General features: G+C 45.4%; 1 protein-coding gene across 2 annotated transcripts in view; it reads left to right on the forward strand.

Moving 5' to 3' along the window:
- The first annotated feature begins 3,550 nt into the window (after positions 1-3,550).
- mettl9 (methyltransferase 9, His-X-His N1-histidine) overlaps positions 3,551-14,925 on the forward strand; it is a 31,439-nt gene continuing 20,064 nt past the window's right edge. Inside the window, exons 1-4 of one of the 2 annotated variants that reach the window (XM_078240595.1) lie at positions 3,551-4,061; positions 6,594-6,784; positions 9,151-9,360; positions 12,246-12,430. In XM_078240595.1, the coding sequence (XP_078096721.1) occupies positions 3,969-4,061; positions 6,594-6,784; positions 9,151-9,360; positions 12,246-12,430 (679 nt within the window). In that variant the 5' untranslated portion in view covers positions 3,551-3,968. Of the gene's footprint in view, positions 4,062-6,593; positions 6,792-9,150; positions 9,361-12,245; positions 12,431-14,925 lie in introns of those variants that run through there. The other variant, XM_078240596.1, reaches the window with a different exon arrangement.

Below are 14,925 nucleotides of genomic sequence, written 5' to 3' on the forward strand. Positions count from 1 at the left end.
CTGTTGTCAATGAAGTGTTGGCGCAGCTTGAAGAAAGCAGCACTGGCACAGGTGACTTGGTGCTGGACTTCTTCATCGATGGACTTCCTCACTTGGGAGAGGTGGCTGCCGAGATAGGTAAAGTGCTGCAGATACTCCAGAGCCATGGCATTGTGGTACAGAAAGCCATTCAAGTGAGGAAAGCAAAAAGGAATGTAGTGATGGTAGGGGACAGAATAGTGACTGGAATTGACACTCTTCTCTGCAACAAACAGCATGAATTCAGAAGGCTGTGTTGCCTGCCTGGTGCCAGGGTTTGGTACATCTGCTCAGGGTGGATAGGAACTTGAAGTGGGAGGGGGAGGATCCAGATGTCACGGTCCACGTAGATCCCAATGATATTGATAGAACCAGAAAAGAGGTTCTACATAGAGAGTATGAGGAGCTAGACATTAAGTTAAAAAAGCAGAAACTCATAAGTAATCTCTGCATTATTACCTGAGCCATGTGCAAATTGGCATTGGGTACATAAAAATAAAGATGAATATGTGGCTCAAAGACTGATTTTGGGAGAAGTGGGTTCCAGTTCATGGGGCACTGGCACCAGTACCTGGGGGAAAATGGGGGCTATTCTGTTGGGATGGTCTCCACCTGAACCATACTGAACTAGGTGCATGCAGAGATGAATCAATCTTGTAGACAATGGTCCAGAATTTCCAGCAGAAGCAGTGTAGGTGGGGCCAGGTGTTTAACCTGAGCCAAAGCTATTTGCCGGTGTGGCTGTTAGTCCACATGATAAAAAAGCAGACTTGAGACTTTACAGTTCAGCAAGGCAATATTACTGGTTCCAGAAGCCCATGTCACATGACACCTCTTCATCTGGGTCCCCGAGATTGTTAAATGTCTCAACCATTAAGAACTGAAAGGAAGGTTGCAGGGCTCATCTTAGCAGATGAGCAGACTCCAGTTGGTCAGCCTGGATTATGAAATGCAAATGGCTCTCTTCAAATTTAGTCTGTGCCACTCGCAGGGAATGGCCATGGAGGGGATTGTTTGTGGCGCTTTGGGGAAATGATGAGAGTTTCCCTGATACTGCCAGGTAACTTTTTTTCATTTGGGTTCACAGACACTTAAGTTCAGTCATATTAGGTCTTTGCCTAGTTTGAATTTATTAGCGATAGCAATGAGAATATCTCTATATATTTTTGACTTAAATATACAGGGTGCAGGTCTTAGTTCCTCACATGATGTAGGAGCAACGTTCCACATTTAATGTATGCTGACTGAAGATTTTAGATGTGGAAATCCAGCAAATCTTTCACAAACAGATTGGAGATTATTGAAAGGTGATGGAACATGAACTGACAACCAAGTGTGAGTACTAAGTGATCATAGAAATCATAGAAACCCTACAGTACAGAAAGAGGCCATTCGGCCCATCAAGTCTGCACCAACCACAATCCCACCCAAACCCTACCCCCGTATCCCTACATATTTTACCCACTAATCCCTCTAATCTACGCATCCCAGGACACTAAGGGGCAATTTTGGCATGGCCAATCAACCTAACCCGCACATCTTTGGACTGTGGGAGGAAACCAGAGCACCCGGAGGAAACCCACGCAGACACGAGGAGAATGTGCAAACTCCACACAGACAGTGACCCAAGCCGGGAATCGAACCCAGGTCCCTGGAGCTGTGAAGCAGCAGTGCTAACCACTGTGCTACCGTGCCATGATCAGTGTGTCGTGGAAATACTACCCTGGCTTTTAAGCATTAAGTCTTCCTCAGTCGTTTTGTTTTTAACTCACTTGATCATTTTCACAAAGGCACACTTTAAACATGAATCCCAAATTTAATTTTGATTTATTATTGTCACATGTATTAACATACAGTGAAAAGTATTGTTTCTTGCGTGCTATACAGACAAAGCATAATGTTCATAGAGAAGGAAATGAGAGAGTGCAGAATGTAGTGTTACAGTCATAGCTAGGGTGTAGAGAAAGATCAACTTAATGCAAGGTAAGTCGATTCAAAAGTCTGACAGCATCAGGGAAGAAGCTATTCTTGAGTAGGTTGGTACATGAACTCAGACTTTTGTATCTTTTTCCCGACAGAAGAAGGTGGAAGAGAGAATGTCCGGGGTGCGTGGGGTCCTTAATTATGTTGGCTGCTTTACCAAGGATCTGGAGACAGAGTCAATGGATGGGAGGCTGGTTTACATGATAGATTGGGATACATTCACGACCTTTTGTAGTTCCTTGCAGTCCTGGGCAGAGCAGGAGCCATACCCAAGCTGTGATACAACCAGAAAGAATGCTTTCTATGGTGCATCTGTAAAAGTTGGTGAGAGTCGTAATTGTGGAAGATTACCTACCTTGTGGGATTTATTATCTTTGTCAGGGGTGGATTTACAATGAAACACAACGTGCCTAGGCACAGGGCCCCAAACAATAGAGGTGGGGTGTCCTGGAAGAGGTGAGGTTAGGGGAAAGGGACCCAGAAACTAAGGTGAGCACAGGGCCTCACTAACTGTAAATCTGTCTCTAATCTGTGTGGTCGAAGAACTCGTGCAGGAAGTGGATGCATTCACTCACTCAGATTCTATCTTCTTTCTTAATCAAAGTGGACTCTGAGGAGAGACTGCATTGACTCCAGCATCAATTATTTATATTCATTCATTCTGAAGTCCATCAGAAGTACTTTTTTCAATGTTGCAAAAATGTCAGTCTGCAAGATGGGACTGCACTCAATTTGTTACAAAGAATCTCAATTTCTCAGAGATGCCTATGCTTTAGGAAGAAAACATTACATTTCTACAGTATGGTATCTTTCAGGACTGAGTGCTTTACTGTCAATTGAAGTACTTTTCAGATGTAGTCACTATTGTGATGTGGTAAATGTAGCAGCTAATTTACAGACAGCAAGATCCCACAAACAGCACTGTGATAATGACCAGATCCTGTGTTTTAATTGATGTTCATGATGTGGAGATGTCGGTGTTGGACTGGGGTGGGCACAGTAAGAAGTCTCACAACACCAGGTTAAAGTCCAACGGGTTTATTTGGAATCACGAGCTTTTGGAGTGCTGCTCCTTCATCAGGTGAGTTCTGATGAACGCTGTGGCTAACACTATAAGGATAGGAACAATTGCACCACCAATTGACTCTCCTGATGAAGGAGCAGCGCTCCGAAAGCTCGTCTGTGTTGTGGAGCCGGAGTCTGCTCCCCTGTATTTCTGAAACAGCATCTTGAAGACTAATTGGGAGCAGTATCTGTAGTTGTGTATTCTTGTCTCCTCCTGGTGGGTGTACTCCCGTGGGCTTTTCTCTGCCCGGCTCCCAAGTCCATGTACCCCACTCCCACCTTTGCCAATACCCACAGCCCATGGCTTTGCTCTGTCTTCCAACCCTCCCGTTCTCGCCCCCTTCCTTCCCCCCGAGACAAACACGTGGAAAAACCACATCATTCAGGCACGGAGTTTGAGTTTTATTGTCTCCCAGTGGTTATGGGATTTTTTTTCGAGCCGATGCCTCCTGTCGCCTAGCAGCAGCAACAGGAAGAGGAAATTGCATTGAAATTGAACGTGGCCCTGTCGCTGGGGAAGGGAAATTTCTGGGACGCAGGAAGTCTGCGTGTTCATTGAAAACTCTTCGTTGGGAATGTGAGACTCCGGGGCTGGATTTATAAACGCAAATTGAGATTGGGGTTTAAAGGGTGAATTGTACCGGTGTGGGGGGGAAGAGGGGGAATTGAATGTATCTACTGACGGTGCCTGTACTGCTGCACTTTCCCCTTGTTGGCAAAATGTTTGACCCCTGTTAGCCCGGGATCCCCGGGAGGGAGGGGGTTCCCTCGGGATTCCCTTGCAATTCCCGGGTTTAGGGGGTGGGGGGGAAGCTTCCTCTCCCCCCGGGACTCCCAGCACGGCTGTGACGCGCCTGGCACTCCTGTTCTGCTACTTTGTTGCACTGTTGCAGCTGAGGAAGATGTGGAGTAGCAAATACCTGCGGAGCCCCCTGTCCCGCTCACTGCTCAGCAACATGAGGCATCAGGCCGACGAAGAACAGGACAAGTTCCAGGTACAGCACTCACATTCTGGGGATGGGAGCCGTTTATTTCCAAAATAATGCTTTGACGCCGGCGTGGCACTTCATCCTCCTGAAACAAGTGACGTGTAAAAGATTGATTCTGAGCTGATCTAGATTTCCATGTTTAAAAACCTTGTTGCAGTTCATCTCTCGACGCACTTAATTCTTTCCCTCCCTCTCCAATTGTCACACTTCGTTTTCATAAAGACAACCGCCTTGGTTCAGAGGGTTTCTGATTGACCTCTGAATCAGATGCTGTCTTGTGAGTTCAAGTTCCACTCTGGAGACCTGAGCACAAAATCAAGGCTGACACTCAGTGTAACACTGAGGGAGCCCTGCACTGTCTTGGGGATGGTACAACGGGACTGGCTTTATATTCCATATTTATTAATCAATAATTATTGTCTTGGTGGGATTTGAACCCATGTCCCCAGCAAATTAGTTTATTTATTGTCACAAGGAGGCTCACAATAACACTGCAATGAAGTGACTGCGAAAATCCCTTAATCTCCACACTCCAGCGCCTGTTCGGGTTGCACTGAGGGAGAATTTAACATGGCCCAATGCACCCTAACCAGCACGTCTTTCAGACTGTGGGAGGAAACCGGAACACCCGGCGGAAACCCATGCAGACATGGGAAAAATGTGCAAACACCACACAGACAGTGACCCAAGCTGGAATTGAACCTCGGTTCCTGGCGCTGTGAGGCAGCAGTGTTAACCACTGTGCCAATTTAGCTTGGACTGCTGGTCCAGTGATACCACTGTGTTGCCATCTCCACCAACCCCCACCCCCTCCACCTCATTGGAGGTCAGTGCCGAGGGAGCACTACACTGTCAGAGGGACAGCTCAGAGGGAGTGCTGCGCTGTCAGAAGGGCAGTACTGAAGCAGCACTGCACTCTTGGGGGTACAGTACTGAAAAAGCACTGCACTGTCGGAAGGTCATTGGTGACAATCGGGACCGAGGATGTGCTACGTTGTCATAGGCACTGTTGTTTGGATGAGGTGTTGGATGGTGGCCCTGTCTATCCTCTCAGGTAGACCTATGGCTACTTATTTCCTTGTTGAAAGGATAGCTGCTATTTTGCTCACATTGCACTTCAGCCTGTCTTTCTTGAGAGGCACTTCACAAATTTCTTTTTGACTTATTAGTGACCATTCTCTGAAAGTGTCCTATTTAAATCCAGCCCATTTCTTTCATCCCAGCCTGATGTTATGCCTGAAGCAATTTAGAAAGAAAACCAGCCCCACGTGATGTACTGGTTGGGGAGCTGCTTAATTTTCTCCCTGCAAGAAATGAGGGGATACAATGGGGGAGGAACGAGGAGGGAGGAGGGGGAGGGGAGGGGAGATTTTGACAATGTGTGTTACAACTGCCCATGATGATTTAATTTTCCGAGAATGTGGTGCATGACTGGGAAGCAATGAATTTCCCCATGTGAGGACACAGCTTCGAATTGCATTCTGTCAGCATGGCCAGATTCGACCTTTTAACGCCCCGGTTTCTTTCTTTAGCTATTTTTATATAAACTATAGGGTTGGAGGCGGTGCACAAGTTTCCCCAGTGTCACTGATTGGCAAATGCACAAGTAACCCCTCAAACTGAGGAGACACTGACCATAGGATCCAACATAAAATCCAATGAAAGAAGAATAAACTTCTAATATATTATTGCTGTCACACTCTGCGCCGTGGTGCACACTTGTCACAGGATCCCTCTAACATACTGGGAGGGGTGGGCATAGCACGGTTCTTCTCCAAAGCAACCTGGGCACAGATGAGACCAGAGAGAGAGAAGGGTGTAAAGTGGCTCCCACCCCCTCCAAATTTTAATGTAATAAATCATTCCATGATTAGACATGGAACCATATGAGGAGATAATAGGGTCAAAAGCCTGACCAAAGTGGGGTAGCATCTTAAGGGAAGTCCAAAGATGTGCGGGTTAGGTTGATTGGTCATGCTAAATTGTCCCTTTAGAGTCAGGGGTATTAACGGTAAATAAGTGAGGTTATGGGGATAGGGCCTGGGTGGCAGTGCAGGCTCGATGGGCCAAATGACCTCCTCCTACATTGTAGGGATTCTATAAAAGAGAGGGGTGGAAGGGTTCCGGGAGATGATTCCAGAGCTGAGGATCCAGACAGCTGAAGGCACGACCAGTGATGGAGTGGTTAAAATCCAGGATGTGGAGCAAGAGGCCAGACTTGGCGAGCGCAGGGCTTGGTAGCTGGAGGATGTCACAGAGATGGGGAGAGTGGGATGAGGGCATTGGGGGGGTTTCTAAAGAGAATGGTTGATGGGGAGCTGATGTCCCAGGGTGAAAAGTGAAAGGGACTTGTTGCGAGTAAGGATTCTGGCTGCACAGTTGGATGATGTAAGATGGGAGGCCAACCAGGTATTGGAATAGTCAAATCTGGAGGCATCAAAGGCATGAAGGAGGGTTTCAGTAACAACTGTTTAGCAGCATGCAAGATTGACGGTCATTTCTATTGGGGGTGCTAATGCTGTTGTCATTCCTTTGCAGTGGTACGTCTGTGACACAGAATTGCTGCCGACACATCTGCAGCCGCTGTTTGTTCAGAGTTACCTGGATGTGGGGACACGTGTGTTCCTCAGACAATGCTCAGAGAAATCCAACTGGCTGTTTGTTCAGATTTATTACTCCCTCGTCACCTCTGTCTTTGGTCTATTCATGTCCAAAACGTCAATCAATGGGTAAAAGGTCAAAATATAACTTTATTTCAAACTGGTATTTTAGATTCTCCATGGGGTGACCAGGCTGTCTGATATTGGCGTCAACTCTTCACCTTGAGTGAAGTGACTCCCATGTGGTTTGATAGCCAGAGCTAATTAACAGTGTGAGAACCAAGTTAAAAGACTTTTTAAACTAAAAAATCCATTTGAAAATTGACCAGCCCTCATGATCAGCTCAGTTTGAAGAAGATCGGGGGAGTTCTCTCCTCGTGCCCGGATCAATATTTATCCCTCAACCAATGTAACTGAAAACAGATTATCTGGTCACTTATCACATTACTGTTTGTGGGAGCTTGCTGTGTGCAAATTGACTGCCACATTTCTTTTACAGCAGTGACTAAACTACAGATGTAATTAGTTTAAAGCACTTTGTGAAGGTGTGAGAAATGCATGCCCTTTATGGGAGATCAGCATGCAATCTCGCATCTTGCCACTAGGTAGCAGTGGAATGCTGCGATATTTGGCCATTTCTTTAAGGCTCATTTTGTTTTCAAACTGTGTGCGTGTGAAATAGTAAATCATAGAATTCCTACAGTGCAGAAAGAGGCCATTCGGCCCATCAAGTCTGCACCGACACCAATCCCAACCAGGCCCTGACCCGCTTAGGTTAGAGGGATTACCATGGTAACTATCACATCTTGGGACAATTTAAGGGTTAATTTAGCCTGCCCAATCAACCTAACCCGCACATCTTTGGACTGTGGGAGGAAACCGGAGCACCCGGAGGAAACCCATGCAGACACGAGGAGAATGTGCAAACTCCACACAGACAGTGGCCCGAGCCAGGAATTGAACCCAGGTCCCTGGCGCTGTGAGGAAGCAGTGCTAACCACTGTGCTACCGTGCTGCCCTTATATTGGTGTAAAAATCACTAGATCAGTGTAAAGTGTATTATATGATAGGGAAAGATCCAGAAATTCTTCTTCTTTCTCTAAATCTATAAAAGGTATTTTTCATTAACAAGTTAAATCACTGCAGAAATGCTCATTATAATTTTCAAAGGGTAAATTTACCATCTGTTACATAGAAAATAGCTCTTCAAGTCTGCATGCCTGATTCTCTATCTCAATGCCACAATCCCACACTGTTTGCATGATTTCAGAGTTGATTTCCTTGTCTGAGGCCACTGAGATCAGCTGATTCACCACAATCCTGGAGTCTCCCTGCTTTGACTGGGAGAGCGAAATTACTCCAAGCTGCCGGAACTCTCTGCTCACCAATGATTCACCTTGTGTTTTATTTACTAGAGAGGGTTTACTAAAGAGAGTGCGTTTGAGAATTTTAAATATCTTTTTTACTTGAATATAGATGACCTTGGGTAAGCCCATATTTGCTTCCCTGAGGACATTGAGAGTTAACCGTGTTGCAAGAGGGCAGAGGCCACATGGAGACAGGGTCAGGATGGCAATAATTCCCTGCAGGATGCGTGCCAACTGATAGACCCATCACATTCAATTGCACACTTTACAAAGATGGGATTTGAACTCATGTCCTTTTGTTCATCACGGGGGTGGCACAGTGGTTAGCACTGCTGCCTCACAGCTCCAGGATTCCAGCCTTGGAATGACTGTGTGGAGTTCGCATGTTCTCCCCGTGTCTGCGTGGGTTTCCCCTGGGTGCTCTGGTTTCCTCCCACACCAAAGATGTGCAGGTTAGGTGGGTTGGCCATGCTAAATTGTTCCTTGGTGTCCCAAAATCTGTCGGTTAGAAGGGTTAGTGGGGTAAATGGGGATAGGGGGGTTTGGGGGGATAGGGTCTAGGTGGGATTCTCTGACAGAGTCGGTGCAGACTCGATAAGCTGAATGGTCTCCTTCTGCACTGTAGGGATTCTACGAAATCACCAAACTGGTGCCTGTAACTGAACCAACTCCAGGTTATTAAAGGGACATGGAGAGACTGGAGAAGGTGCAACAACATTGACACAGAATTAAGAAGTGAGACTATTAGGAAAGGCTGAACAGGTTGGAACTCCTTCAGAAAAGAAAAAGCTGAGAATTGACCTGATAGAGGTCTTTAAAATGATGAAGGGGTTCGATAGGATGTTTCTGCTTGTTGGGGAGTCTAATTCTATAAAGTACTCACTAATAAATCCAACAGAGATTTCAGGAGAAATACTGAAAGGTGAGAAATGTGGAAGATATAGTGAGGTGAATAGCATTGATGCATTTATGAGGAGGTTGGATATGAAAGGAATAGATGGATACATTGATAGATTGAAGTGAGGAGGGGGTGAACATAGAGCATAAGCATCAACGTAGACCGGCTGGGCTAAATGGCCTGTTCCTGTGCTGCTCATTCTATGTCTCTATCTCTCTGTCTCGGTTCAGGCTACTGGGAAGAGGATCGATGTTCGTCTTCTCTGAGGAGCAGTTCCTTCGGCTGTTGAGGGTGGCACCAGACTGGAGGGCAGCCAGGGTACTCGATCTCGGGGCTGGAGATGGAGAGGTTACTAAAATCCTCAGCCCCCATTTTGAAGAGGTCTATGTGACTGAAGTGTCTCCCACCATGAAATGGCAACTTAAAAAGAAGCAGTACAGGTAAAAAGTAAACTCTTCCCTGGAGTTACCTGGCGTTCTACAGAATGATTGAGAAACATCTGTTTAGATGTTTGATCTGATAGATACATTTTTGAACAGTAAAGGAATTAAGGGTTATGGTGAGCGGGTGGGTAAGTGGAGCTGAGTCCACAAAAAGATCAGCCATGATTTCATTGAATGGCGGAGCAGGCTCGAGGGGCCAGATGGCCTACTCCTGCTCCTAGTTCTTATGTTTAGCCAGGAAATATTTGAAACTCAACATCTTAATTCTTGAGATGTGGGCATTGCTGGCAAGGCTGGCATATATTATCCAATTCTATTTGCTGGTCGTAGTTCTCATACAACTGAGTAACTTGCTGAGCCACTCTGAGTGAATCAATCACATAAAGTGGGACTGGAGTCACATGCAGGCCAGACCAGGTAATCAAGGCAGCTTCCCTTCCCGAAAGGCTGGAGTGAACTAGTCTGGTTTTTAACCGCTTCAAGGTCACTCTCGCCAATCCCAGCTTTTTATTCTCAAATTGATTTCATTGACCCAAACTGCTATCATGGGATTTGGACTCGCATTCTCCTGAATTAACCCAGGCACCTGGATTACTGCTCTTGTAACATCACTTCCCCACCACAGTAACATATGGGACAATCCATTCTGTTTAGGCTTCACTATTCTAATGTACTCCTGGTCAGCCTCCCATATTCTATCCTCCATAAACTTCAGGTCATCCAAAACTGTGTCCTGACTTGCTCCAACTCCGGCTCACCCAGCACCTCAATGTTCACTAACCTACATTGGCTCTGGGTTAAGCAGCACCTCCATTTTAAACTTCTCGGTCTTATTTCCAAATCCCTCCATGGTTTTGTCCCTCCTTATCTCTGTAATCTCCAGATCTGAAATCTCTGCGCTGTTCCACTTCTGGTCTTTTGAGGATTCCTGATTTTAGTTACTCCTCCAGTGGTGGCTGGGCTGTCAGGTGCGTGGGCCTTAAGTTCTGAGATTCCCTTCTTTCACCCCGCCATCTCTCTCCTGCTTTAAGACGTTCTTTTAAACCTGGCTCTTTGGCTGAACTTGGGGACAGCTGCCCCAATACCTCCTCGCGCACACAGGTCAGTGTCAAATTTTGTTTCATAATACTTCTGTGCAATGCCTTGTGATGTTTGAGTATGTTAAAGGTGCTATACAAATGCAAGTTTTGTTGTTATAATGGTATGCAAGGGATACCCTTCCTTGCATGTAACAAAGCATTTCTTGATAAAATATTACAATAGTTTAAAGAATAATTTGATTCAATTTACTCATGACATCATACAGAGCAAAAGCAATTTAATCGGATATTCAGCAACATTGTAACAGTTACAGATATAAGAGGACCTTTGGCCCATCTAGCCCACCTATCCATCATTCCCTAGGTGCATTTTTAATGATCCAAGATCCTATTGGTTGGTGAGCACCTATCTGGTTTCCTCCTTGAAATCTATTGAAGTTTTTTGTTTGGCCCCTGGGCCTGTAGTCTTTTCCACACACTGACCTTTTAGTAAATAGTACAAATAATTTTGCATGCATTTCCTTCAGGAATAGATTGTGTAACCAAGCCATGTACACACATGCCTTATGGATGTTTTAGGGCTGTACGGTGGCACAGTGGTTAGCACTGCTGCCTCATAGTGCCTGGGACCTGGGTTCGATTCCTGGCTTGGGTCACTGTCTGTGTGGAGTTTGCACCTTCTCCCCGTGTTTACGTGGGTTTCCTCCAGGTTCTCTGGTTTCTTCCCACAGTCCGAAAGACGTGCTGGTTAGTGCATTGGCCATACTAAATTCTCCCTCCGTGTACCTGAACAGGTGCCTGGGTGTGGCGACTAGGGGATTTTCACAGTAATTTCATTGCAGTGTTGATGTAAGCCTACTTGTTATGGTAATAAATAAACTTCAAGCTTTTCTTTCTCTCAGAATGTGAACAATATCAGCAAGGCCACATTCCTGGTGGCAGTGCCTCTCTCATAGCCAGTGTTTAACGAGTACTTGCTCGTCCACTTCAGAGTAACCCTGGCAATGACAGCAATTGTTGTCCATCCCTAATTGCCCCTCAGTAATGTGGTAGTGAGCCGCCTTTTTGAACTGCTGCAGTCTATGGTTTAGTTACACCCACAGTGCTGTTAGGGAGGGATTTCCAGGATTTTCACCCAGTGACAATGATAGAATTCCAAATTGGAATCCTGTGTGACCTGTGCCACGTTCAAGCCAGACTGAGCAGGAAAGACGGCACCCTTTCCTGATGGATAATTTTTGGATCTTTCTGACAGTTCTGAAGCCTTGATGGTTTTCCTTCTTTGGTGGCAGACCACGAAAGATCTGAATTATTGAATTCAATTTTGCAGTTTACCCTTGTGAGATTTGACTTTGTTTCTGTAGTTCATTGCATCAGTAATATAATTGTTTGGTTACGATTCCCTATCGTGGTTGGCCATGTTTGATATTGAGTACCAGAAGCTATCAATTTATGGGGTAGAAACCCACCTGGATCCTGACCCTAACCCTACTTGATTGAACCATTTCTTGTGCAGTTCCAGGCTATTACATTATTTGACTAAAGGTGAAATAGAATGGCCTCAGTTGGGGATTTTCCCAGTCATTTTTTCCCACCCTCTTCTGCAGATGGTGAGCTGCCTTCTGGAAGCTCTGCAGTCCATCCAGTGCAGGTATACCCATAGTGCAGTTAGGGAGGTAATTCCAGGTTTTTGATCTGACAGTGAAGGAACAGCGATTATACTCCCAAGTCGGGATGTGACTTGGAGGGGAACTTGCAGGCGACTGTGTTCCCGTTCTTCTAGACTGAAGATGCTGGATTGAAATATTCTTATTTGAAATGTGTTCCCCTTGTATTTTGTAGACTCCTGGGGATTGACGAGTGGCAGAATACTGACTTTCACTACAATGTGATTAGCTGCCTGAACTTGCTGGATCGATGTGACCAGCCCCTGACCCTACTGAAAGACATCAGGAATGCTCTAGAACCAACTAAAGGCCGACTGATACTGGCAGTGGTCTTGCCCTTCCAACCCTATGTGGAAAATGGTAAGTTCCACAAAAAGTAGTTTGAGATGTGGGCGTGGATCTGGACACTGCAGCTTTTAAGATAATTCAGTCAGAGATATTCTGCTGTGCAAAACCAGTGTGGAAAAAACAGAGTAGGAAACATAGACCTTGGAGTATAGGGCACAATTTAAACATTTGCAGATGAGACGAAACTTGGAAGCATTGCAAACTGAGAGGACAATAGTGTAAAACTTCATAAGGACACAGACCAGTTTTTGGAATGTGTGGATAGGTAGCAGATGAAGTTCAATGCAGAGAAATGTGAAGTGATTCATTTTGATGGAAAGAACATGAAGGGACAATAGAAAATAGAGGGTACAACTCCAAAGGGGTTGCAGAAGCAGAGGAACCTGGGTATACGTGTGCATAACTCATTGAAGGTGGAAGGACAGGTTGAGAGAAGAAGGCAAATGGTAGGTTGGCCTTCATAGCGAGAGCATTGGAGTATAGGAATAGGGATGTTTTGCTGCAATTGAATAAGGCATTGGTGAGGCCACACCTGCAGTATTGTGTGCAGTTTTGGTGTCCTTATCTGATGAAGGATGTCCTTGCTATAGAGGGAGTACAGTGAAGGTTTACCAGGCTGATTCCTGGGATGGCAGGTCTGTCATATGAGGAGAGACTAAGTCGGTTAGGATTATATTCACTGGAGTTTAGAGGAGTGAGAGGGAATCTCATAGAAACTTTATAAAATTCTAACAGGGTTAGAAAGGGTAGATTCACAATGGTGGGGGCGTCCAGAACTAGAGGTCATAGTTTGAGGATAAGGGATAAACCTTTTAGAACTGGGGTGAGGAGAAATTTCTTCACCCAGAGGGTGGTGAATGTGTGGAATTCGCTACCACAGAATGTAGGCCAAAACGTTGTCTGATTTCGAGAAGAAATTAGATATAGCTCTAGAGGTTAAAGGGATCAAGGGATATGGGAGGAAGGGGAGGATCAGGATATTGAATTCGCTGATCAGTGTCTTGTATAAGATATTAGTTCGACGTCATCTGTAGTATTGCATACAGTTTGTTTAGGAAGGATGCGAAGAGATCTGAGAGAGTGCAGAAAAGGTTCATGAGAATGGTTCCAGAGATGAGGAACTTTAGTTGGAAGTAAGATTGGTGAAATTGGGTCTATTTTCCTTGGAGAAAATAAAGTTGAGAGGAGAATTGACAGGTGTTCAAAATCATAAGGGGTCTGGAAAAAGTAGATGGGGAGAAACTGTTCCCGCTCGTGAAGGAATCAAGAATGGGAGTGCACAGATTGAAAGTAATTGGTAAAAAAGATTTGAAAAAAGACTTTTTCACGCAGCTAGTGGTTCAGGCCTGGAATGCACTGTCCAAGTGTGTGATGCTCAATCAATGCATTCAAAAAGGAATTAGACTGTTGTGTGTAAAGGAAGAATGTGTGGGGTTATTGGGAGAATGGCACTGTGAATTGCTCATTTGGAGAGCTGGTGCAGACACAATGGGCCAAATGGTCTCCTCCTGTGCTGTAACAATTCTGTGATTGGATGTGTGTGTGTGTGGCGCTGCGTGAGAGTGAGTGAGATTGGTGCATGTGGCTAAATGGACACCCATAGCTGGTCAGCAATTTGCATTGGAAACACCAGATTATTGTACTGGTACTAAACAACAGCAGATAAAAATCTACACTGTTAAAAACAAGCCCTTCAATGAGCATTAACTAATTCTGCTTAAAAAAAGTAACAGCACAATCACAATAAAGCAGTTGATGTTTTGCTTAACACTGGGCTTCACTGAAATCGTAGTGACATTCCCGGCTAGCGCAGGCCAGGTTCTCTGCATTCTTCTGTGTTCAGCAATCATGACACGAAGGTGAGTGGGAAAGCGAATTGCGTGGAGGACGTGGTAAGTCTGCAGAGAGATTTGGATAGGCTGAGCGAGTGGGCGAGGATCTGGCAGATGGAATATAACGTTAGCAAATGTGAGGTTATCCACTTTGGAAGAAATAATAGTAAATTGGAATATTATTTAAATGGAGAAAAATTACATCGTGCGACTGTGCAGAGGGACCTGGGGGTCCTTGTGCACGAATCGCAAAAACTCAGTCTGAAGGTGCAGCAGGTGATCAAGAAGGCGAATGGAATGTTGGCCTTTATCGCGAGGGGGATAGAATATAAAAGCAGGGAGGTCTTGCTGCAACTGTACAAGGCACTGGTGAGGCCGCAACTGGAGTACTGTGTGCAGTTTTGGTCCCCTTATTTGCGAAAGGATATATTGGCCTTGGAGGGAGTGCAGAGAAGGTTCACCAGGTTGATACCGGAGATGAGGGGTGTAGCTTATGAGGAGAGATTAAACAGATTGGGTCTGTACTCGTTGGAGTTTAGAAGGATGAGGGGTGATCTTATAGAGACATATAAGATAATGAAGGGGCTGGATAGGGTAGAGGTGGAGAGATTCTTTCCACTTAGAAGGGAAACCAGAACTAGAGGGCACAGCCTCAAAATAAGGGGGGGCCGGTTC

The sequence above is a fragment of the Mustelus asterias genome, chromosome 23 (genome assembly GCF_964213995.1).
Source record: "Mustelus asterias chromosome 23, sMusAst1.hap1.1, whole genome shotgun sequence".
NCBI lineage: Eukaryota > Metazoa > Chordata > Chondrichthyes > Carcharhiniformes > Triakidae > Mustelus > Mustelus asterias.